Below are 26,725 nucleotides of genomic sequence, written 5' to 3'. Positions count from 1 at the left end.
TTTCTCCAGAAGACCCTACTGGCATTAGGGTAACCAGCTGGGCCTGGACCTGGACACTCACCTTTTGGCATTGGTGTCGATGACAATGGGCAAGTAGTCCATGACAGCAATGTACACAAACTGCTTGGCATCATCTATCACACTGTAGATAGCTTCAATATCCAGGACTCGGTCCTTGGGGCAGAAGAGTTTAGGGGAGTTCTGTGAAAGGAAAAGTTCAAATATGGCATAAATAATAATTGATTTAATTTTTCTCTCCCTCAGTCTTCCTGAGATGATAAGTAGTATCCATTATTTTAGCAGAGATTATTAATTAATACCTTCAGCCATCCTTCTAGAATACTCAAAGCTACAAAGGTGAGCTACTTGCTCATTTGGCCCTCAAAAGCCTCACCATTTAGATGTAACTGTGGGTAAAATGCAGAAGACACAGACTTCAAAACATCTGCTGTCATCAAAGAAGCTGTAATTGAAGTTACATTTCAGAGAATTTTGTTCCAAAGAGCCCCAGGACTGGTTTCTATTAGATGAAGTGTTCAAATGTTCTTGCCACATGAGCTGATCCTTCACTTGTGAGCAGGAATTAAGTGCTTTGTGTCAGTTGCAGGGAGACACTGCAGTTTTGTAAGAAACTAATCTTTAAATCCAAGCTTCAGGTATAAATTACTCAGTACAGATCTGGTAACTGGCAAGCCCAGACTGCAGCTCTTCTGCCTTCTATCGGGGCTGTCAAAGGCAAGGTGAAGCCACTGGAAATTGCTCATCCGTGGGAGATGTGACCAGGACATTCTGCTGTGTTGGACAAGCAGGGAGAGAAAAGTGAACCCCTCTTCCAAGTTGCTTGCAGAGAACAACTTCATTCCTGGGACAGAGGTTGTCAAAGGCACTTTAACTCAGCTGCAACAGCTGTTTTCCTGCCACTGTATCACCTTCTCACCTCTGTTACTTGCTTGGGTTCCAGCTGACATCCAGATGGGTGCCTTTCCTTTAGGGACAGATCCCAGGGGCTTTATTAGTCTTCCCTAATTTCAGTACACTGCCTATCACAGTGGCTTCTTATTACTGACTGGTGTGCTTAAGGATTTACTACAACCAATACAGAAAATACTAGAAAATTAACCATAGAAAGATTTCAAGACCAGTATTCCAGATTCATTCCTGAACACTAAAAAACCAAAACCTCTTACACTTTATCAACCAGTCTGAAAGATGAATTTGTTGCTAAGCAACATTAAGCCATGATTCCCAAGTATAACCAAAAAAATCAATGACTGTGTATTAAGCTTGTTTCATATAGCACAAACATTGAAATATGTTTTCAAAAAATGAATTTAAACTCAAGAAAAAAGTGTAAAGTGATTATAGTTGAATAATTAAATATAACTTATTTCAATTATCTGAAACTTTTCGGAGGTTATTGCACCGAGATGTTATTCTGAACACTTCCATTATTTTCTTGAACTTTTAAGGCACAGAACAGCTGAATAAAGAAATTCTCATGCACTTGTCTTTCTTGAATGCATTCAATATAATTATCAGAAAGTGAAAGAGTTCTTGAAGATAATTAGAAGAAAAATCTCAGTAAAAACTTTCACTTTAGCAGTGTGCTTTGGCATTCCACTTGTTCTTCTGAGGCACAGCTGATCCCTGCCCCACAGACATGGACTGGTTTAGGACTTCTCTTCATGTTGTGCAGCACTTGCTGTTCTGATCAAGTACCCCCTTGTTCCTGCTCTTCACCTACCAGGAACAGGCCTTTATTCTGGCTGGGAACAGCACCTTTCCATGCCCCTGCTCAGGGTGTGCTATCCCAAACCCACAGGGTGGCAGCAGCCTGGCTCCTGGGAACTTCTTTCTGATCATCAGCTCAGGAACACACAGCAGCCTTAACACTCAGCCCACCAAGTCAGTCCAAGCAACCCCAGGATTGCACTTCAGAGGGTCATGCTGGCAAACACTGAGAATTTTCTAGTAAGTGAGAAATTTATGGAAGAGCCTGCTTTTGGGAAGGAAGAACAAGCCCAAGTGGCTGTGGATACAAATTCAGGTAGGTCTTGGAGTTGGACTTCAGTGATTTGAGCTTCTGAGTACTGCTGAGTCCTTCCTTTTGTTTTCTGAAGTGAAATACCAAGAGAAGAGGCTTCCTTCCCCACAGGAAAATAAAAAATCACAGGGAGGAAGGGAACACTCTGCAAACTGAAAGAAAATGTAGTGTCTCACTCCATCTGCCTTTGTCTAAGATTCCAGATTCCTTAAACTGGGCCTTAACCTGCTTTCCATTCTGTGTTCCCCTCCAGGAATGACTTTCAGCAGGATTTCTCCATTTCTTACATATTTCTTAGAAAGCAGTAGGATTTCATTTCACAGTGCATTAGCAAACTGTCCAAAAGTCTGTCTCTCATTTAAGCTAGTCCTTAAGATTCTCCAGAACCAAAGAAAGTGTCCATTTCTTCAAGCCACTATTAATCCTGTCTTAGGCACTTCCACATTTTCACTCCAAAATAGTTTTCTGTCTGTCCATTAATTGTAGGAGTATGAAAAATCCTGCACAGAGGAACAATGCCTGGCACCCAGTAGGTGAAGGGGACCCTGTCCTGTATGACCACCCATCTGCACCATCTGATGCCAGTGGCTGTACAACTTAATAGAGGGCTATATGTGTTTTGTTGGTTTAGACATAACATAAAGCAATGAGGGTTTTGCCTCTGCTTTATAGATAATGGAAAATTACTCTCAGCAACTTTATTTATATTCTTGATTTTGAGGGGTGATTTACACTTGTAATTACCCCCAAAATGAATGACACTCCACATCTTCCATCATCTGTCTCACTGACTACTTTTTCCCAGTTTTGCTACAACACTGGCAAGATTGAGGACTCAGTTTATTTGCATTAAAAATACGTGCACAGACAGTGCTTCCATGGGGATCACTGTTTGAATTTCAGAAGTTTTGAAATGTCATTTAAAAATAAAGATGAAGTAGATGATCTTGTACAGAAGTACATATGCTTTGCAATAGGGGGAATCCTTATGAATTACATTGATGAAAATGCAAGCTCTGGTATCAAGCTTATTCTGTATAACTTTCTGTGTCTGACTAATGGTTCATTTACTCCCAGTCATTCATGTTCTATCTATTAGTATAAATAAAATAATTTAATTTGAAGGGTCTCTGTATTGTTTTCTGAACATGAGTGGAAAAGTGCTGAACATTACAAAGAAAGGGAAATGGAATAATGCTCAAATGAAATCCTGCAGCATTTTCATCCCAAAACTGCATGTCACAGAAACCAGAATTAAAAAAAAAAAACACTATGATTATTTCAAATTTCCAGGTGTCCCAAAGATCTTGTGGGTTAAATAAGTTTCTTCCCTTTCCCCTCCCCACTCTGGAACTCATTTCAGAACTTACCGACACAAAAGCTTCTGATTTTGTCTCGTTCAGCTGCAGTGTCAGTTTATTCTGAGTATCATACACTCCATAGAGTCTCTTAGACCAGCTTGGAGGTATTTTATTCTTGTACCTTAATGAGCTATACAGGGCAAATATCCTTTGTAAATCCAGGACCAGGCAGCTACAGTTGTATACGATGACACCAAGTTCCTTCATCTGTGAAATTAAAAGTTGGATCATTAGTGATATGTTCACTGATGGATCTGGAAGTATGCAGCAAGAATACAAAAACATCACCTTAGGTACCCTGGTTTTCTGGGTGTCAGTTTCTTCACATGTTAAAGGGGAGATAATGATACTTTTCTCTCACAGAAAGTACTTTGTAAGCATCAACATTCTCACACAAAAATTATGAGGAAAAAATAGCCCAAGTAAATACAGACAGCAGAGTACAATTAAATTCTTTAGCCTTCAACAGGCACAGTCAACTTCTCTTTTAGGTAAAAGCATGTGTCCTGACCATCATAAAGCTTGTTTTTGCAGAGATTTCATTAATTGTATACCCCTAGTACTTAAGTTGTTGACGGTATTTTGTGCTGAATGTATTGTCTGGCTTTTGTAATCAAAGTGTAACCACATGCTCACTCTCTTCCTTTCCTTTAGAACAGCTCAAGAAAGGACTGGTGTGGGCCTGGATGCTACTGACCTCTCATTACCTGTATTTAATAATAGTTCAGCCATCTTCTAAAGGAAAGCAAGAAGAAAATCTGCATGTCTTTGTTAGAAAACCATATGTAGGATAAATGTTTAAAGGATCCATGCTGGTTTTCTGCAGGCAAACTCTCTCAGAAGCATGCCTGCAAAGTCTGCCTGGCATGATGAAGAAAATAAGGGTAATGTGAACTCTCCAGCATGCTTACCCTTCTACTCCAAAATACTCCCACTGATGTTATTCCCTTAGATGAGATCTCCATGGTCACACAGAACAGTTTCTGGTAAAAGCATATCTTTCTGCAAAGCCTGTGGGAACTCTGAACCCCACACTGATGATATCTCAGAGCTTGTTCCAGTGCAATTCTCACTGACTGAAAATGAGAACCATTCTGCAGGAGTGGGCAGAGGGAAAGCAAAGGATGGATGTGAACCTTGACTCTTTCTGTGGTGGGTGAGCAGAAACAATGAACACCAATAATCCAGTGAGAAGGAAATTTGATGGGTGACACATTCTTTATGTCCCCAGCCTGGAAATACCACATACCTACGAATGCACAACACTGGGCTATCTTCTTCCTAAATATTTGCCAAATAGTAGCAACCACAGGAACAAGACTTCATATCATTACTAGCTAAATCAAAAAATATCTGCAAACGTCTTTAATCTGTGCACAAACTGAAATTTGTGGAGAGTTGGAAAAACCAGACATACTGCACTGCAGCCTTTAATTTCTGGCTAAGCCAGTAAATTAATTTTGATACTAAATATAAATATGACCAACATCCTAGCTGAAGAATCTATTTGGAATAACATCTTTAATTTTTCCCCTGGGTGCTGGCATCCTTGAGGATGCTCCTGTATTCAGCTCTAGGCCATCCCCATAGTCTGGGCACTATTTGTCTCCAAATATTTTTAACTATACATTATCACTGTTTTCACTCTGTGCTGCCAATACAGCTCTCTTAATTGCCAGGCATGCCACTGCAGAGGACTTGCTAATAGTACTCTGTTACATGTATCTGCATAATGTGCTTTAATCGGCTTTTCATGGCTGTTAGTTGATTCTGACATAATTACGTGGTTACAGTCTTCCTTTCATTTATCAGTCCCATTATTACCATTCCACTTTATCCCTTCTTTGAAAAGGAAAGATGAAAGGTCCTCACTGCACACCAGAAGCTGCCAGGATCGCATCTGCATGAGCAGCTCTCCTCGCAACAGGAGTGCCTGCAGTGTGTCCCCTCCCTGTGAATTAAGAGATTGCCCTCCTGCCTAAGTGGCTCCTCATGTAGAGATGGGGAGGCAGCCGGGGCACTAATGCACTTTGTTAAATGTGCCTTTCCCAGCTCACACGTAGCTGGAGCATTAGCCAAGGCAGCATCAGGCTCGCCGTGGGGCACAGAGCACCGAGCCCGTCCCGCAGAACAGCCTCACACCACGGCCGCAGCCGGGATCTGCTCGCAGCGCAGCAATGCACGCCGCCTTCCCAAGGTGTTCCAGCCGGCTCCTCAAAGCACTGATCAAAGCTTTTCCTGCTTCTGAAGCTGTTGCAAGAGCTTTTCCCCATGGGGATTCCCTAATACACGATAGAGAAAGGGCTCCTCCTTTCCCTCGCTGGGAAAACACAGATATCCTCTGCTGCTTGTTTTCATTAAGCTTTTATAAATTTAGGTTCAAATTTGACTCACCCTGAACGGCAGATTCAAAGCTATGGGAAGAGGGCAGATGGCGACTCTGATGCCTGCTGCACAAACCGAATTTTCTTAAGAAACCGGTTTAGATGAGAGCCTGTCACTTTGTGACCCTTTCAGCCTAGGTGTGATACATCCCCTTGAAATGCAAACAATATAGGTACGCAGTAAACCCCCACCTTCTCCTTTCGTGTGAAAGAAATGAGTTTAGAGACAAAAAACCTGTTTCAGAAGCACCTTCTACACCGAGCCTAGTTTTACCCCCATACTCTTCCTCTTAATCATGAACCCTATAATCCTGGAGGCATAGGGGGCAGCAAGGATGTGGTAATGACAGATTCTGTATGAAATGGTATGACATCTAGATAAGGGAAAAGACTTTCCCTTCCATTTGAGAGTTGCTGTCATTACAGACTTTTTTTTAGTAGTCTCAGAGGTGAAGCATTGTAAGAATCAAAATCTGAGTGTTGCTCCCTGGCTTGTCATCATGGAAACCTTCAGCTAAGCATCATTTGAAGTATCTGTTAAGGTAAAAATCTTCAGGGCAGGAGCTCTTAAGGCAAGGGAAGTATTTCTTCATCCTGCATTTTAAGAGCAATCAATACAGTAATGAAAATGTCACTGAAAAACTAAAGTGAAGAAGATCTCAAAAAATGAAAACTTTAATGAAACTAATCAAGATAAAGTCAAATGAAAATACAGAGTCACAAATTTGATTACCTCAAAATGGAACAAAAGGTTTTGGATGGTAAAGCTGGTACAGTTGCTTGTGAGTGACATTTCTAGGGCATGTACCAGGGTCTGGGGAAAGGAATGGTTATCTGCATAGAGAATTTTGTGTCCTCTCTTGAGCAGGTTTCTTTTCCTCTTTAAGAACTACCATGCATGCTCTAATCAAAGAATGAAAATTATGGGAGCTGGTTTTCCTTGTTTTTCCCTATGCCATTTACATTTGTGTAGAGCAACTGTTAAAGATTACCAAATTCTTGTTTGACTATTTTGCCAATAAGGGCTTTCTTAAAGCACCAGAAAAGTGAATAATTATACTTGGCTTAAGAAATGTAGTTTCCTCCCACTGTACACTGATACTCTAACTACAGAACTCAGTTAAGCTGTGAAAAGTAATTAATATGAACTAGATAGAAAAACAGTAATTTTTATGAGAAGGGGAGGAATTCCTTACTAAATTGGACAAAAAGCAGCATTTCACAAACAGGATTTTTTTCTTATTCTTTTTCCATGTACATTCATAGGCATACTATGAAAAAAAAAAAAAAAAACATGGGAAAATGACTTGAACAATCCAGGCTGTGGCCACAGAGCAGTGTAAGATCCTGACACTGAGGAACAGTGTTAGCAGGACTTTTCAGGTACGTTTGGGTCACAGCCAGAGAGGGTGTGCCATGTGTCCTTACCCTGCACTCTGCAGACCAGACAGCTCATTTTTTATTTACCTTGAGCTACACTCTGAGAGACAACCCCACTGTGTAGGCAAGGTACCATTTGACCTACATAAGAGTGGCACAATCTGGTTCACAGCTTGCCATATCTGAGTTGTGGCAAATGTAGCAGGAAGCTTTAGAAAACCCCTTGTTTAAAGAAAAACTTTTTAGTAGTTGTTCACACCCAAACCTGATCCTGTAAACAACAGGCAGCTCTCCTCAGGCAGGAAATGCCATTTGCCCAAAAAGTCTGGCCACTGGCAGATGCCAGGAATGAATCCATTGTCTGTGCTACAGCAACTCTGGATTAATAGAGGTGGCCTATTGCACACAAAATTTACTAAAGTAGACTTTTGGTATACAGGATAGTGTATGCATCTGCTATTTGCCTGTGTTTGAAAATGTATTTAACTGTGCATTTGAGCATCTGTTTTTTTTAATGATGAGTTTGTAAACTAATGACTGAGCAAAGCCAGAACCTCAACACGGTAAACTAATGGAGTAACACAAAGCATTCCATACTGATAAATCAATTACTAAAGCCTATGATTTCAATAGCTTCTAAAGAAAAAGTATTATACAATTATAAATACAATCATTATCAGCTTAAGCCAAATCACAGATATTTACAGTGGTACACTAATCTTTTCATAAAATCTGTTCTAATTATCCAGTTACCTGCCACTCCAAACATACTTTCTTTTCCATTTTCAGGTTTACCTGACCCCTACTGCAGACCTCCCTTATGTCTTCATGCAGTATCCTTTAAGACTGAGTGAATATTTCCCAGTCATACATAGCACCACTGAAGGCTGCCTGTGTGCAGCTATTCTTTATCTCTCAGCCAAAACCTGCTGAGCAGATATGTGTGCCCATCCCATGCCAGGCACAGGTGACAGCCAAAGGGTGGCTTATGGCAGCAGTGCAGGAGGAGAAGGGCATTTTGATGGGAGTGACTATCAACAGAGTGAGTCAGAGGTCTGAGAAAGGCAGGAGTGTTTCTTTGTGCAGAGCTGTTTGCTGTGACTGTTGTAGCACACTTTGCTGGATGAGGCTGCCAGGAGTAGTGCTAATCACAAATGCACTCAGTGTGATGACCCCGTTCAGGCTGCCCTCATTTTGATGTAAACCAAACCTGCAACCTGATGCTGAACAGGATGAGAAAGCTGTAGCACTGCCTGGCCCCTCTCTCACAAAACCTCTGCAGGTATTACAGTCCACCACAACAACAAAAGGATGTGCCTCAGCTAACACTTCATAGAAACTGCAGCCTACCCTTACATTCCGAGACAAAAATCTTCCTCCTATGCTTCGCTAGTAATGCAGTACAGAGACTTCACACTTTGTTATGTTAAAATCAAAATTAATTCAGTGAAATACAAATCCAGCTCAGTCCTGCTTCTGCTCCAAGTTCCACCTTTTCTTCTTGTGTTGCTAAGAAAATGGGAGCTACATTGATATTGGGAAATTCTCAGGAAGCTGTTAAAACTCTATCTAGCTTAAACTATTGGAAAGTGAATAAATCTAAATTAACAGCATCTTTGGATGCCATCTAGGGCACAATAAATGTTCTTACTTGAATTCCCTGTTTTTTGACAACCACAATTTGCTTTTGAATACTACTTACGGAATTAAAACAGATTAAAATTTAAGATTAACTGTTTCATTGGTTAATTGGCAACTTTCCTGTTTTTTATAGACACTTTTATTGAATCAATGGTATTTTTAAAATCATACATTCAGTTCTCAACCATTCTCAAATTAATTACTTTGTGAGCCTTGCACTTGGATCTCTCTTGTGCCTGGCCTATGTCCTATGGTTTTGTAGGTTTTAAATTTGTCATCTAAGGCTAAAGGTTAATTTTCTATCATGTTGGTTTTAAGTAATTTGAAAATAATTACCAGGCAGAATTTCTAATGAACTAGAAAAAAAAGCCTTTTCACAAAAGATGACAAAAGAACGAAATTTCAGCCTGAGCCAAGAACTCAATCTCATCACTGAAAATGGAAAACTGTCACTCATGCCAATGTGCTGGAAATAAATCTTAGCATGTGACCAAGAAAAGGTGATGCATTTGATAGGGAGTGCACCCAGCGTTGGAAGTGAATGTCATTATAAAACCATGACACGTTTTTACTAAAGGAAAGGAAGTGGTGTAAGTGGACTGACTGTGCCACTGAAGCTGATAAATTTGAATTGTCAGCCAGCAGCAGTCCACTGGTCTTTAATTCTCATCTTTAGGAAGTACATTTGATAGACTTGGAGCTGTAGTTCATGCAGAATAAAGTCCCAAGAAGTTACAACTTCGTATGCTATTTTTACTGATATTACCTAATGACAAAAATCTGCCATGACAAGGCAGAGAAGATCTTTGAGAAGCTGCTAATTCTTGTATTTCCTTTTTTTCAGTCCATAGGCAAAGAAAACAGAACTGCACAGTGATGCTCTAATTTCCACTTCACTTCAGCCACACCATCATTTTTCACAGCACCCTGATCTTAAGAAAATCATGCTGAGAAAAAAAAGACAGGCTTAGCATTTAATTTCTGCTGAAAAGTACTGCTGCTGAGACATAAAGCAAGTTAGGCACCCAGGCAGAAGGGGGTTTGTTTAAAAATGGTGAGGTTTGAGCAGAAAAAAGCAGAAAATCCCAGTGTCCTCATCACATTAGAAAGAAGCCTTATCATGATTTTTCTTTTGCAGCCATCTGTTCTATTGATACGAAAAACTTAGCAAAAATAAATTTGTCCGTAGAAAAAGTTAAAATATAGTTTGTTTAAACCATGGACCACTCTGTTTACATAGACTCTACCACAGAATTGTGAGTACAAGTTTGGGCTTTTTACAGCTGTTATTTAAACTTACTAACAAACTAAGCCTGACACATGGCTAATTGTCAGAGCAAGCCAGAAGGCAGAACTGAATCAGTTAAAAATTCATTGCCATATAATCTATCAGCATAATTTATATCACTTGGCCTAATCACAGACTAATTTATAATTTTCAAATGAATTTTCAGTTTATAGTTTCATTACCCCCTAAAGCAAGCATAAGAGTCTTCTTTAGGGGAAATGGAAGCTTGCAACTGCAAGAAAACATTTTACCAGGATCATGTTTGATTTATTTCTTGATTTACTGAAGAAAATCTAATTAATGTGAATTCTAATTTGATTCTGTTCCTCTTTTGAAATAGTTTTGTTCGTTTTGTCAAAGAAAAGAGCAGGCTGGAAAGAAAAGGATCATGTTGTGTTGGCCTCCCACCTCACTGCTGGCAAGATGCACCACATTTCAGTCTTGTGTTATTCACATGGCATTAAAAAATTTGCTTCTCCAGCAGAACCATAAGAAAACTAACAGATGAAGTGAAAGACTCTGCTAGCTTCTGAAAAAGGACTCTCCTTCACCACATACATGTGTGTACCTTCCTGAAGCTTTTTCCCATCTTCCCTGCTCCAGAGCCTGTCCTGTCAGCCCTTATCTCACATTCTCTTCACACAGCTGGAAATCACAGCACGAGCCCTTAGCATTTGTTCTCATCCTATGCAGTGCTGCAAAGGGCAGACTTCATACATCTTCTGCTGTGCAACAGAGAGAGGAGAGTGCAAAGGGCTGATCTCAGAGTAAGGGCAACATTTATGCCTAAACATTTCTCTCAAAGTACAGTTTCTTTTGGGCTTTAAGATCCATGGCCTTCAGGGAAATGCAACAGCATGTAGTTGACTAATTGGATGCATTATTTATAACATTACTGACACACACAGTGGGCTTTCCTTCTACAAACTGAATAGAGATTGGTAGCAGGCATGCTGAGGACACAAACAGGGACAATGACATTGCATATGAATTATTGCTGTAACTGTTGAGCTTTTCCAGACTACCTGATCAGAATTAGAAACCTGTTTTTTTTTGGTGTAAGCAGAGGGCCAAAGGTGCTAATTAATTTTTGACCAAGCCTTGATTAAATTCAGTGTACCTTGAGGCAAGCTAGAAATCCAAGCAGTTTAGATACGTAAGGAAATTTAGCCAAATGGCACACAGGCAGCCCCAGAACAATGGCTAGTCAATAGGAAAATCTATTTTAGAAATCCACTGTGCTCTCTGTCCTTTTCTCCTGAGTAACCATCTCAGACATTTGTGAGGTTTCTGGCTGCTTCAACATGGAAGCAATGTCTCTTGTAAAGATATGATCCTGGCACAGGCCCCTAGGAAGAAAACTTGTAATTAAACTAATACATCTTTTTTCAGCCTCCTGACTCTAACAGTAAAATTGGGAACACAGAGCCAGAGCCTGTGTAAGACTGGAAGGATCCACTGGAGGTCATCTAGTCTAGCCTCCCTCCTGCCAGAGTCATCCTAGAGCACATTGCACAGGATGGCACCCAGACAGCTCTTGAATATCTCCAGTGATGGAGACTCCACAACCTGTCTGGACAATCTGTTCCACTACACAGACACCCACTCAGTAAAGTACTTCCTCATATCCAGGTAGAATTTCCTGTGCATCAGCTTCTGGCCATTGCCTCCTGAGCCATTGCTTGGCACCACCCTACAGAATCTGGGTCCATCCTCAACAGCCTCCCTTGTGATACAAACATTGATGAAATCCTCTCAGTCATCTCTTCTCCAGGCTAAACAGGGTGAGTTTCCTCAGCTATTTCTTGTGAAGTGCTCTAGCACTACATTTGAAAGAAATGCCTAGTAAGTCACCATATTGATTTTAAAAAATCGCCTGTCCCGTATCACGATTCCTATGATTTCTACAGCTCTCTGAAGACACAATTCACAATTCTGTTGGCAGGCACTGCCTGCACAATACACCTCCCTCATGCAGGGATTAATAGTTTTCCACTGAGCAGTTCCAGGGAAACGTCAATGACTTCACTGTTTTGATGACTGCTGTTTACTTAGAAAAGTTAAGAAAGGTGACTGCATGATGACTTCTAAACCAAGCCTTGATGCTTATGACGACAGTATCAAAATCTGAAAAGGTTAGTGATGACATTAATGCTGCACATTCATATGGAAGGAATGCTTTGTTAGAATCTATTTTGTTCTGCTTGATGACTTATGGGTATAGAAAAATGAGATTTTATTCTGAACTGCAGAATCATTTGTCTTTTATAAAATGACTGAAATGATTATCCCTCCTTACCCCGACCCGTGGAGATTTATGCCATGGTATTTCAGACTGATTTACTGTGAGTCTTTTTCAAAGGACAATACCAAATCCAGTTTTCCATGAAAGGATTCAAACTTTCAAGCAGGAGGTGACTGGGCTCCATCTGGGAACCTTTTGGAGTTCAGGCAGCTCTGAATAAAGACATTTTTCTAGGAGGCAACTGTCATCTGTGCAATATCAAAGTGTGTGTGCGTGGGCAGAATCACATATTGGGAATACACTTTCATGATTATTTTAATGTTGTTATTTTAATTGTTTAGTTGAACAAGACTGATCTGATGGGGCATGCTAATAACTAAATCCCTGTGAGAGGACTCTGTCTCCATTTGTTAACATTGCTGACCAGGATTAGTTGCCAGCAAATTCTTGTGGAAGATGACAGAATAGACTATGGTGCTATTAGCTCCCCCATCAGAGATTCAGCTGGAGTTTAATGAAGAAGTTTCTTTCAGCATAACATAAATCAGATTTTTGGGAAAGTGGTGGATTTACAATTTTTTTAATATCCATATAAGTTTACTGGTTATTTCCAACTACCCCTGTGTAGATTGTTGCAAACAGACTTTATAAAGATGTGCCTAAAAACAATTTTCATCAGTGATCAATGTCTTTATTTTATTTTTATTTTTTTTAAGGCAAGACAACTGCCAGTTGAGCTACTTGTGATGCAGTTTCTGGGAGATCCTCCCAAATAGCTTTTATAAATTTCAACAGCTTAACTTTTAGGCTACTGAATCTTATCCCTAGGTCATGGACTCGTGCAAGCACAGCTCACCAGTGCTGTCTATTCACCACAGTATTTGCTTCAAGATAGCAGAAGAGGTCTTAAAAGCTGTCTCCTCTTTTGCATGCACTTTTATGGATGATTTTCTATCCTATGTGCAGTGGTGTACAGTTTGTGTTCTGGCAGCAAATTCCTTCATGCCTCCAGTTCTCTAAACACTTTCAGAACCCATCCAAAATTCTCAAGTCTGATAATGCTACTAAACTGGTACTATTTGTCAAGTATCTGAGGGACCAGTAATAAACCAGAACCAATCACATTCTCTTTGCAATATCTCTGACTCCTCATTAAGAGATAGTGATGGTATGGCAAGTATTAAAAAGCAAGCAACGATTATGAGGTTAGTTTTACTGGAGAAAGAACCTTCTATTTTCCTTTGAGTTGGAGATCCAACTACCTGCATATGCCATGCTGCTTTGGAAAAAGACAGTTTATCAATTAAAAATGGATATTCCATAATTTTGCTCTGCCAGCTTACTATTTAGTGATTTATAATCTATTCTTGATTACTCCAACTGCAAATAAAGTTCACAGTACTTCCACAGAAAAAAAACCAAACAAAAAAACACCAAAAAAAAACCCCAAAAAACCCCACAAAAAACCAAAAAAACCCAAAACCAAACTAACAAAAAAACCCCAAGAAAACAGAATTATAGAATAGTTTGGATTGAAAATGTCCATAAAGATCATCTAGTTCTAACCCCCTGCTATAGGTAGAGATGCCATTCACTAGATCAGACTGGCTCAGGGCCCCATCCAACCTATCCTTGAACATTTCCAGGGATAAAATATACACAATTTCTCTGGGCCAACCTGTTTCAGTGCCTCACTACCCTCACTCTACAGAATTTCTTCCTAATATTTGATCGACATCAACTCACATTAAGCCTGGCATTCTGCAATATTCAGGTACCCAGCTACCTGAATATGCCATGCTGCTTTGGAAAGAAGTCGGTTTATCTGTTCAAACTGAATATTCCACCTTTTTGCTCTGCAGGTTTATTACTTACTGCTTTACAATTAATTATTGATTACTTCAACTGTTGATAAAACTCTTTCACAGAACTTTCAGAGAAACTGAAAAAATCAACCAAAAAATCAAAAAGACAAGATCTGTAATTTCAGAGGTCAGAAACAGAGTGATGAGCATACTCCTACAGTCAACAGAAATCAAATAAAAACATGCAGCATGCTGTGGATGTATTTTGCTCTCTCCAACACTAAATACAGAGACATAATACAGAAGATGCATTGCTGCATGTGAGAATAGAGCACAACAGTGGAAGAATATGACAAACAGGAGTAACACTGGAGTTCCTCAGAGCTGGGAATCAGCACTGCACCTAGAAAAACCAGCCAAGCTGAGAGGCCTTTCTGGCTCCAACTGCAAGGTGAGTGTATAGATCCCATGCTGTTTCAGTCACTAAATCACAAACCAGAAGCCCACAGGTGTAAGGAGGGACCAAGGGCACTACCAGGCAGCAATGAAGCACACACAAGGCACAAGGCACATCACCTCAATCCTGCCCAGCTTTAACCAGCTCTCTGTGAGCAATGCACAGCAATGGTAAGCAAAAGACACAGTCCTTTTGCTTCACTGATATTTATTTGTAAATACTGGATGCACAGGTAATGAATTTCAAGCAGAGTAAGCATAATGGGCAACATTGACTGTCCTGATTTACTAGATGTAACACAGAAAAAGTAGCCAGCCTCAGTTAAATAATCAAACAAAATATTTATTTCCAAAAATGCAAACTTTACACCATGATAAATGCATGCTGTGATATCTGCATATTTACAAGAGCAACACATCTTCTCCCAGTCCCCTGACTTTTGGGGAAAAAAAAAAAAGGAAAGAAAGTAGAAAAGCTGTAATTTTGGAGATAGGTATCAGCCACTAAAATGCTCTAGATTTGGTCAAAGATAAAAACCTTAGCCAAAAGCTCTTAGTGAAAATAATAAAAGTATTTTCAACTTGTCCTTTGAAGGACAAGCTGTCATAGCACTTAGCAAAATTCTGAAAATGCACCTAGATTTCTATGCAGCAGGAAATTAAAAAAAAGTAATATATAGTCTAAAAAGGTAATTGTCAATACAGCTCTGTAATATCTTCTTATACCTGCTTTCTTCACACGTTGCCTCATTTGCCTATGCTTGAAGATCTGGGTTGCACTTTTCTGCTCTTCACAATATTAACTAGCTCGGGAAATGATCCCATAGACAGAAAACCCACGAAGGTTTGTTTTAAGTATTGGATCACATATATAACAGTGTATCAAAACTTTTTAGAAGGAGATACTCTCTGTCTTATATAAGAGAGATTTATTAACACAGAAATGTGAATTTAGATAGAATACACCAGTATTATGTTGCCTGTACTTTCAGTCTAGTATTTACCCATCTGAAGTTGCTTGAACCTCAGTGGACAGCGAAGCTGAAAGAGCCTTGTTTCATGCTATAGGACACTTGAGACTGTGTTCATTTTACTAATAGCAATATGATACTGAACACCACTGGGATAGTAAGAAAATTAGCTAATTATTAGAAGAAGATGGGAAAAACTGATGAAGTGCACATTAGGGACAAATCTGTAATTCATACTAGCACAACATGGTATCAAATGGAAACTCTCAATATAACTTTTGTTCGACTGAAAAGATGGAATTCTACTGTCAGACAAAATATCTTATCTCAAAAGGACCAGATGCACCATTACATAACTTCAAGAGACTCAGATAAAAGTTCAGAGAAATGACTGAATGATTATAGCCTGCTTTTGCTCTATGAATTCTGTAAAGATCATCAACAGAAATTGCAAATGTGCAGATCTTGTCTCAGTGATCAGAAGTGGCTCTGCTATAGCAAGATTTTGGGGAAGCTGGAAGCAAGTAAGACCATCATGATGCATTTTGAGATATACAGAAATCCAGTATTTATTGCATATTGGTTTTATTGGTGGACAATTTTTTCCCACAAATAAATAATTTGATTAATTTTCCTTATTTTAGGAATTTTCAGTAACAGTATTTTCCAAGAACTGGTTATTCGTTGCACATAAATGCATTTTTTTTGAAGTGGTTCATCTAATCCATTACAGTTGTTTGCCCACTGGATTCAATTATTCATGTGTGAATAAAACTATTTCAAAACTTTTGCTACTATGAAAAGCTCCAGAAATGTTCTTATGTATTACAAACCTCATGCTCCTTAACAGAATTGAGGAGATAAATGCATTTTCAAGCTTGGCTGGAACTATTGGAGGGAGTCGTGGAACAAAAGAAATATACATTTAGTAGCTTATGGATTATAACTATTGTTATATAACCAATTTCTTTTATTAAGTAATAATAAGTACTGGGTCAAGGAACTAGAAACTAGAATACAGTACCATGGCCATCTTGATTCCTATTAGTTCAAGCCACAGGAAAAAATTAAATTTTTAGGCATGTTTGAGTGACTCATTTTTTGTTTATCAGTATATATAAATTTACCTAAGAAGCTAGATGATTTCACCAGTAAAATCTTGCAGAACTTACTATATTTAAGAAAGTGGCAAAACTTTGATTGTCCATAATTCCCAATTTTCAATGGGTTATGTATTTGGGTAATAGTTGGATACATTGATACCAATAGAAAAAGATGCACAAAATCTAGACCTGTACAAAGTAAAATTCAAAATATTCCACTATGAACAAAAAATAACCAATTTTTTTGTAAAATCCTGTTTTCAGGAACTCTAAGCAGTACTTAGCATTTCCCTGTGAGGTTTGATTTCAAACTGAAGCAGATAGGTAGTATAGATTATTTCAGCCAGAATTACTACAGTTTTGACAAACTTTTGATTTAACTGAAACACAGTTTTTTTATTTGAAAAGTAATAATGTGCTCTTAGCCTTGCTCATAATCTCAAAGCTAAGACTCTGGTAAGTATTAAAACTTTGCCATCAGAGGCACAGGATATGTACAGGTTTAAAGGCTATTCTGAAGTAATATCTGCAGCATATGAAAACCTCTCCTTGCTAAAGAAAATTTACTTTTAAGAAAATACTCATATGGCCTCTTGTCAGTGCAGGCAAGTCAGGAAAATGGCAACAGAACTAAATAAGCTTCATATGTGATTTATTTCTAGTATCCAGCTTATAAACACAAAGTATTTTCCACAAATATTGCAGACCCAAAGTACTTAAGTCCTGATGATGTTTTCCAAGGAGCTGTTAAAAATTAAATTATTGTTTCAGCTTCAGATTTAGCCTCCTAAAAGACAAATGATGCTAGCAGATTTTTTTTTTTTTTAACCAGGCAAAGGCACAGACGAGGAGAGGGAAAGAGGGAGGGAGAAGGAGAGGGAGCTGATCCCTCATTTGCAGCTACACTGGGACTCTGGTAATGAGAACCCATGGGAGATGTATTTCCCCAGTGAGGGCTCAGCTCTCAGTGGGGCCCCACACACGAACAAAGCATTTTGCTTGAGGAAAGGACTCAGAATAAAATGACAGAGTTCTGTGCTTATTATGTTGCATATGTGAAAAGGGAAGTTCAAGGCAGGATTATTATTTTAGGACAGCATATCAGATCTCTTTGACAGTTGCTCTGATTTATTAACCTGCAACTCCGGGGTAAGGGAATCGAATACTCATATCTAACATCAACAGGAGCCAAGCATCTAATTTCCTTTGGCTCTTTTGAAACCCCAGCATGCATTTCTCAACTAACTGAAAGCAGATTCTCTTTTACTCAAATGCAGAGAGATTTCTTTTTGCATTGTAAAAACATTCTTCAGAGTTTCATCATATAACTACATAGAAAAGTATACTATTATATAAGATTAAAACAAATCCAAATGCATGAAGAAAAGAGTGATAAAATTAACAATGAAGAATCACATCTGAAACACTGGCCTACAAGTAACTCATATCAAAGTTTAACACAGGAACGTTACAAGAGCTAAGATTTATTTCAGCATGAGAAGACCAAATCTATATGGAATTGCATAATCTGTGATGAAGGTCATAAATACATAAGCAATATATAAATAATATAATAATCTGCGTGGTAAATGTGCTTCTTTTACCCACATCTATTATTTCCAAACCCTCAAATAGAAGAGGCTTCAAAGATAAACTATTTATAAGCCAAATAAATCCTATGAAGAGCTATTTTGTTATGACAGAAGAGTTTAGGTCATGAGGCACAGATAACTTAAAAACATTTTCTAACTGTCCAAAAGCCCAAAATGTATTGACTGAAAAGACAACATTCTCTTTTCCAACACTTTCTCTAACAACATTGTTTTTTCCACCCTTGTACCAGATTCCTTTGTAAACATACCTTTAAAGTAAATCAGTATCATGGGAAGAGTAAAAAGGCATTTATTCACTTTCTTTACTAAATTGGTGAGTTTGCTTTTAGTCAGACTTCCAGTCTCTTAACTGAAAACAAATCTTAAAAGGTTCAGCAAAACCAAGACACACACCTTCTTTACAAAACCATTAGAACCTATGTTCAAAATTATTCCTGTGTTTCTGAGATTCTGCTTGTATTTAGAAAACAAGCTTTTTTACAGCAACTAATAGCTACCTAGGACTCCTGCTTTTCCCTCTTTGTTGAGCACTCCAGCAACTGAGATCTCAAAGTACAGGTTTCACTCTGTAAGTGTGGCTGAGAGCAGCCTCGCACAGCCAGTGGTATTTAGCAAAAATTAAAACATGACAAGCACTCATGATCCCAAGACTGCTGCAGAAATAAAAAAAGGCACACATACCTACAAAAAGGCAAATAAGCTGTGTTACTGATGAATTCCTCAAAGTAGTCACAGGCTGCATAGGGATCTTAGCACTGGTTGTTGCTTCAACTGCCATGTTTATGAGGAATTAAAATGTGGAATTCTCTCCAATACACTCAGCTTTCAAAAGCATTATGCTATTTGACATTCTGCACCCATTAATCTGACCCTCCCCAAAGGAGGGCTCTCCTTTATACTGGTATTCCAGGATAGCACCCACTATACATTTGGAAGTCTTTCCAAATTTGGGGTTAGCTTTTTTAAATGGCAGATCAGAGGGACTAGGTTGTGCCCATGATACTACTACAGAATTTCCATAGTGGTTTGTTTACCAATGGGTTTGCTCACTTTTTTTTTAAATAAGTAAACAGGAACATACAATGACCATCAAAAATCAACAAAAAACAATCAAATATTTAAAATGTAAATATAACCATGGGAGGAAGGTACCCATTATAATGACAAGAAGCAAAATTTATAGAAGTACATTCTTGGCAACACAGAAGAGTCATCAAAACTGTGGCAGTACAGTTTCTGATGCTAGCACTTTTGCCAGTAAATTATCAGAAAACAGAGCTATCCAAGTGTCCTCAAAAAGTTGCCTTTTTATCTCATTATACACTCAAAGGGTATAGGATTAGTTTTTAAATTAAATTACCTGTCCCAACGATCTCCAGTCCAGGCTGGCACTTCCAATGTATACGTGCTGTTTATCAACAATCCAGAAGGATGACTGAAGCCGACCTTCATTATATGCTGACATGTTCATATACAACACTTCAGCACCTAGAGATTTAAGGAAAATGGCTTTACTTAATATGACATAATTTACATTATTAAAAGAAGAAATTAGTTCACATTTCATGGTCTCAGTTTCCAAAATTAGTGAGGGGCATAATGAAACATACCATTAAGGTTTAAAACCAATGATAAACATTGTTACTTTCCCAATATTTAAGCTTAAATTAAACTAACATATATTCCAGTTATATGAAGAAATATTTACTTAATGCACGTCCCAAGTATAGGGAACATTCCCATATGCTATAATGTTTACCTAATTTCCTTCCACTTTAGAATCAAATAATCTTTTTTTTTTTTTTCTTTTCCCAGCAACGTATGCTCCTAAAAATAGTTCATTTGTAAATTTCTATTCTGTAGCACAAGCCAGCTACATAATGCAATAGTGACCTTTAAAATATGAATGCAATTAAAACCCCTGCCTAAAAGCAGACTATGTTCTCCTCCTCCTTCCTGTGCAATGGTTTGAGCAGGTAACTGGAGTGGCTGCGGCAGGCAACAGACCCCAACAAGAGGAACATGGGTGGAGAATCAAGGAAGCAAGCAAAAGCCTAAATAAAGTGTGCTGAAACTGCTCTTAATCCTGCTAACCTATGACATTCGACCTACCACTCTGAACAGCACAGTTTTATTAATGACTACAGACCACTGAAATCAAAGGAGCTCCTTGTTGGCTCCATCACATCACTAGGAATGTCTGAATTGGCCCCATCTGTATGTTGGCAGAACTAAATCCAGCATATATTTAATATTAGGTTCGTTTGGGGGATTTCTCACACCATTACTGTTCTTTCAATGCTCCAGTGTTTGCAAAATTAGGCGATTAATCTGAATTAATCATTGCTGAAGGCATTTTACAGTAACCCACTCATCTTCACATTTCAGTCATGACTAACCAGGGAAAGAAGTGACAGTAAACAGCAGCCTGGAGAACAGTGATGGTACCAGTCATCTCCTATTACACATTCATGGGGCCTCCAGTACCTGAATTCCAGTAATGGTTGAATATGAGTCACAACTTTAAAAGAATTCCAGGATACATAGAAAACTAATATGTATTTCTTTTCATCGAATTTCCTATTTTTGATCTCCTAAGAAACATCTGACTTGCAATTTTAGGCAACAGTTACCAGTGCTAAATATTAATTTATTATTATGAAAACAGTAACTTTCCTTGAAAAAATTATTCTGAAAGTTCAGACATCAAGAAAAGAAGAAAAATTGGTAAGGTGCCACTTACCATGATGCACCAAACACACAAAACAACATTTTGAGCACGTTATAGAGTTTGGTTCATTGGTCAATTGCATTTGGTGCAACCCAGCTACCTTTCCAATTTTTTGTACATTTCACTCAACCACACTCATCTGTGCTTAGAAACAAAGATTTTTCCAATTTCCTTGGAATGTATTGCTGCTACTTTCAATTCATGCATTAATGAGCAGGACTGTGCTAATTATTGAGAAAATGAGTGTGAAATGGAAAAGAAATCAGAAAACACTATAGCAGCTGTTAAATGGTTTAAATTGTTTCATGGTGAATAAACAAAACGAGATAACCATTCTGTAAGGCACTAAGCTTGTAGCTAGTGATCCAAAAACTGTGTTTAAAATCAGGTTTAACATTGCAGTTTGCCTTGATGATGTTTTCTTTCCAAACATCCAATTTTCAGCATTAAATAGTAGTATGAATTTAACACCCACAACACACCTACACCAAACAGGTTATAAATGAAATGTTAGGATTTTTGCATAGAAAAGATAAAATAATAGGAAGCAACAATGACATTCCTTCTCATAACTGAGAGCCTAAAACAAACACAATTGAAAAACATTTTCAATATCCAATGACGAACAAAAATGCTGACTGCCAAAGCTATAACAGGAGATTCTTTAACCAGTAATACTAATGTTAAAAATAGCAGGTATCATCAGTAACTTGATACAAAATTCAAAAGTTGTAAAACACCAGAATTTGTTAGGTGGGTTGCTCAGACATGGGCATAAGCAGTGGGATGGGATTATTGCTCTAAAATACAATCTATGCTTTAATTACCAAAATAGTGAATATAGCAGTGCAGAAGATACTGCTGTCGCATATACCAGTAAAATCAAAACCTGGAACCCAATTTCTATTCCTTTGGGAAATAGCCAACTGCTAAGTGAACAGGTAAGTTAGCAGTATCTCCAAGTTAATTTTAAAAAAAGTCATTTGCTGCAAACAGCAGCTATTGTGCAGCCTACTAATGAGCCCTACCTTTTGATGAAAGAAAACATGTATCAGTATTGATAATTGCCTCTTTTCCAGAAGCCCTTGAGATGCTTTGTTACAATAGGCTTATCAAGCCTTCAACACAATCCACCGTCCCTAGCTGGTTCAGGTCCCATGAGGAAATTAAATTGGACTGATCAATATGTGAAGCTGTAACAGAACTCCTGTCATGCTGCAGTCTCAATTACAAGAAGCTGTGAAGCTACAGAGTCCAACCAGAAAGGAACATTTCTAGGCTCGACTGCTAATAAACATGCCAAATAAATCTTACTATTTTGTTTCACTGGAGATTAAACTTCAGAATGAGAGTTTAGACAAAACCACTGCTGTCACTTAAAACTCAAGTGGATTTGTCTGTCTCCTAAAATTGTGCATTTTAAGGGTTGGGACTGATTACACATTTTCTGCAGAAAAAAAAAAAAACACCAAAAAAAGAGACACTAGGGAACAAAGCATGTTGTAAGTAACAGACATTTATCCGAGTCCTTTTTCTTCTAGGTGGGGTATTTTTTCCACTGTGAAAGGGACTGATGCAGTCTGGGATGCTTGGAGGGGACCCTGCCATTGAGAGCCTGGACTTTCTACATGCAATGTGAACACAGCCCTTGGAAAGTGCCAGGCTGCTACTTAACCTCTAGCTTTGTCTCATAACACAGGAAGAAAACAGAAGGTATCAGTAGTATTGCAAGAAAGACCGACTTTTCATGCTTTAAAAAAAAAGTCCAATTCCTGAAGTAATCCCACAGAAGAGGGATGGCCCAAGCAAATGTCATTTACCATTTCTAGCCTTGCAACGTCCTGTTTGGTCCAGCTGCCTGCTCTCAGACACTTCACTAACAATGTCTGAAAGTTACAGGGCAAGCAAGACTTCAACAATAGGAACTTGAAGAGAATTGGGATTATTCAGCCTGGAGACAACACTTCATGGTAATCTAATTGTGGCTTTCCAGTGCCTGAAGGGAGTCTACAAGAAGGATGGAGGTAAACTTTTCCCAAGGGCATGCTGGAAAGAGAGAACGATGAAGGGGAATGAAGTCAAACTGAAAGAGATTAAGTTTAAATTACTTATTAGGAGAAAACTCTACTGTGAGGGTGGTGAGGCACTGGAACAGGTAGCCCAGAGTTGTAGATGTGCTGTCCCTGGAAATGCTCAAGACCAGGTTGGATGGAGCTCTAAGCAACCTGGTCTAATTGAAGTTGTCCCTCCCCATGGCAGGGGGGCTGGAACTGGGTGATCTTTAAGGTCCCTCCTACCCAAGACATTTTATGATTCTATGAACCTAAAGCTAGAACCCTTTTTAGCTATTTGAAGCAAAGCACTAAACTTCAAGCAGAACCTTTGATCAAGAGCTCATCACATACATGCTGTCATGAAAATCTGTGTCATGACTTTACTGCTGCTCAAGCAAGGTCACCACAAAATGGGAGATTCTTATTCATGGGAGACTGCAGGAGGTCAGAACTCACAGAGCTGCCACTTGGCCTTCACATCCAAGTTTAGGCTTTGGATAAAACACCTGTGAGCAGCTTAGGATATTGTCCTTGTACTGAGGCAACGTCATTTTGCCAAATCTCCTCACTGGTGGATGCAGAAAATAATTTTTGTAAGGAAGACCCAGAAAGAGCAACCGTTCAGGCTGCTATTATCACAGCTGCCTTGAAAGCAAACATGCAAATTCGGCTTGCCACAGTTTTCAGCAGTACCAGCTACAGGCTAAACTCACTCTGGAGTTAGCAAACATAACGCCCAAGAAACAGAAGCTGCACTTGCTTGTACTATGCCTAAAATTGGTCTTCTGTCTTCACAACTTTCTTGCTTTCGCTATAGTGTTTTTAAAACCAGAGAGAAAGAAAAATAATGGGAAGAACTTTAGGAGTAAAATGAGAGTCAGTGTTATTTAGGAAGTCTGTATAGATACAAGTATCTCTTTCTCTACATTTTGCAATACATGCTTTCATTTCATTTAGTTACTTTTGATGACAACCTTTAGCACAAAGTACACCCATGAATAAACATAATTTTTTTTCTACTGAGACAAAAATTCAGAGTTTTCAATACAAGTGGTCACATGTGTAGCTGGCTCATTTGGGGCAGGCACAAGTGACCCAGGCAGAGGATCAGGTCCCCATTAATTTTCAGGCTTTTTTCCCAATTGATTGCAGAAAGTATGGACTTTTTCCAGAAGCCCCGTTAGTATGACCTGCCACCACTCAGACAGGACAAGTACAAAAGCAGAAGAATGCACAACTTGAAAACAAAGTTATTTTTACTAAGTCTCTGAATGATTAAAAGACAAACTAGACTATTAACTATTTCTGTGCTCTTTATGAAGTATTGGATTTGAAATGCAATTTCAAAGTCTGTCTGGCTCAGAAAGATTGATGATTCAGACTTAGAGAGAAAACAGTCAAGGACTTTTAAGGAAATCACTGATGGTAATACCTTAACTTTGAATTGACTGTTTTGTTTACATTTCCCTCTGCTTCTCTCTCTCACACGCACTTCCCCGTCCTTTTTAAAAACTACCAGGACTGAATCCTGTCACTCCAGGATTATGTGCTATTCATCAGTCTAAAGCCACTGTAATTTAAAAGAGAAGCAGCCTAGAATCAAAACCTTGCTGTCTTTTCTTTTGCAGCTCTATATTCAACTGTCACACATGAAAAAATGAAATCATAATTACTCAAGGAAACTGCATTCTAGCACAAGTCGAAGTAATCCCCAGAAAGCTTCCACAATAATATTTACATTCATGGCATCTTGGCTTGTCTTAGACTCTACCTGCATGACAAACACTCCCAATGCACAATCAGCCATAAGCTGTGTGCACATGTAGCTTCACAAAACAGCCTTTAGGAAAACTGGGCTGTTTCTGAGGTAGATATTTTTCACAAAAATTTACTGCAATGCTTACCACCTTGTTTTAAAGCATCTGAGGTCACTGACACAAAGATAATTTTTAAGGAAATCAATGCCCAGGAGAGGAATCTGTGACCAAAGCACCACGAGCCCCTCTGGTCTCTCCCTGACAGATACAGGTGCCTGCAGCAGGCTCTGGAATGGCCCTGGATGGGCTCACATGCCTGGGGCTGTGGCGTGGGTGTTCAGGGACACCAAGCAGTCACAGCCTCCCGCGTGCTGTGCTGCTCATATCCGCTGGCACGCTCCCCAGCCAGCTCACGTGTCCCTGGCTGGCTGGGGCTTGGAAGAAAGGCTGCCACAAGAGAGCTCTCCCAGGCAGACAGACTGCAGCCAAGGGTCTCCCTGTGGAGTTGAGGATGTGAGAAGAGAGGTCTCCATCGTGCTGTCTGACTTCCCAGCCCCCTTTCCAGGCCCCCTGCCAGCTTCTTGGCTCCCTTCCCTCCCCAGCAGACTGCAACCTGCTGCTGGGCTCTGCCCTGGATGATCAGGGGAGCAAACAGCCTCTACCCTCACCTTTTACTTTGTTTTTCACTCAGTCAGAGGGTTGAAGCAATATCTGTGAGGCAGTACAGCCCCAGAATTTGCTCTATCCACACAGGTGTGGAAGCCAAGAGCTGAGAATGTGGACAGGAAAGAACAGGAAGAAAAAGGAATAGTGACAAACGAGCATTGCAAAACCCAGCCCTCTTAACTGAAACCTAAGAATTATAGAATTACAACTGGCATGCTTAAAAAGGAAAAAAACCCCAACCCCAGCAAATAAACGCCAATTACCCCCCAAAATAGTAGCATGAACAGCTCCCATCTTCAGTCTTCTCCATCCCTTCACTGTCTCCTCAGATGTGCTGAAGTAGCTTTTTCAGGGAATGATTTGGATCAGAAAATGGATCAAATAAATAAAAATAAGAAGTTGTTTCAAATGTAGAACAATTCACTAGTCCAGCTTAACACATGGCAGTAAACAATTTTTCCCAGCACAGCTGAATGTGCAGTGAAAGTGTGGGAATGAGTGGCTGTGGCTGGGTGCAACAAGATGCAGGAAATGCTTATGCCAGAGCTGCCATTTAAAGGCACACCCACATAGTCTCAGCCTCTGCTCCTCTCAAAATCAGGCCTCGGGTGGCAAGCTCCAGAATTTGTTGGCCTTTTATTCTGCATAATCATTTGTCTTGTGCAAAGCAGATAGGAAGGCAATGCTTGGGCATTTGCTTGGGCAGGCATTCCCACATGTTTACACAAGAGTCCACAGTGACACAGAAGATCAAGAAAAGACCCATCAGGGACCCTCATGTGTGCAGAGTTTGCTCACTGGATAGAGGATGGCAGATTTTTGAGAACAAAGGAAAGGTCAGAATTAATTTCTTGCAATTGCTGATTTAACTTTAATGACATCTTGGGATCTAGTTAGTTCCCAAAGTAATATTTATCTAAATATACCCTTACACTGGCTTTGAAGAAGTCAAATGATGGCCTTTGATGCTAGCCCAAGTAATTAAAACACTGATTTCTCATCTAAGTACCAGCTGTAGCTAGAGTTCAGTGTGGGAGTGTTACAGCTCTCCCCCATGTGAATGCATTTTGTGCTGCTTGCTGGGCTCTTTTGATTTACTCAGCAGAAAAAACCCAGAAATATAACCAAACTGCTTCCCATCCCATCTCAGGGGAGAGACAAAAGAGAGGCCAGACAGTATTAGTTTGTAATACTTACCCACCCAGCTACACCTAATTTGTGACTCA

The 26,725-nt window shown here is 39.2% G+C and overlaps 1 protein-coding gene across 3 annotated transcripts in view; it reads right to left on the bottom strand.

The window, feature by feature from the left end:
• Positions 1-26,725, bottom strand: part of PLD5 (phospholipase D family member 5) — a 158,943-nt gene that overhangs the window by 9,053 nt on the left and 123,165 nt on the right. For all 3 annotated transcript variants that reach the window (XR_013773437.1, XM_079298893.1, XM_079298894.1), the window contains exons 5-7: positions 19,652-19,779; positions 3,415-3,612; positions 62-201 (exon numbers count right to left, since the gene is read on the bottom strand). Coding sequence is in view for 2 of the 3 variants with exons in the window: in XM_079298893.1 (XP_079155019.1) it covers positions 62-201; positions 3,415-3,612; positions 19,652-19,779 (466 nt within the window). In the remaining variant the exon portion in view is untranslated. The remainder of the gene's footprint in view (positions 1-61; positions 202-3,414; positions 3,613-19,651; positions 19,780-26,725) is intronic.

This window comes from Erithacus rubecula (genome assembly GCF_903797595.1).
Source record: "Erithacus rubecula genome assembly, chromosome: 2".
Taxonomy (NCBI): domain Eukaryota; kingdom Metazoa; phylum Chordata; class Aves; order Passeriformes; family Muscicapidae; genus Erithacus; species Erithacus rubecula.
This window is presented reverse-complemented; position numbering and strand designations above follow the sequence as displayed.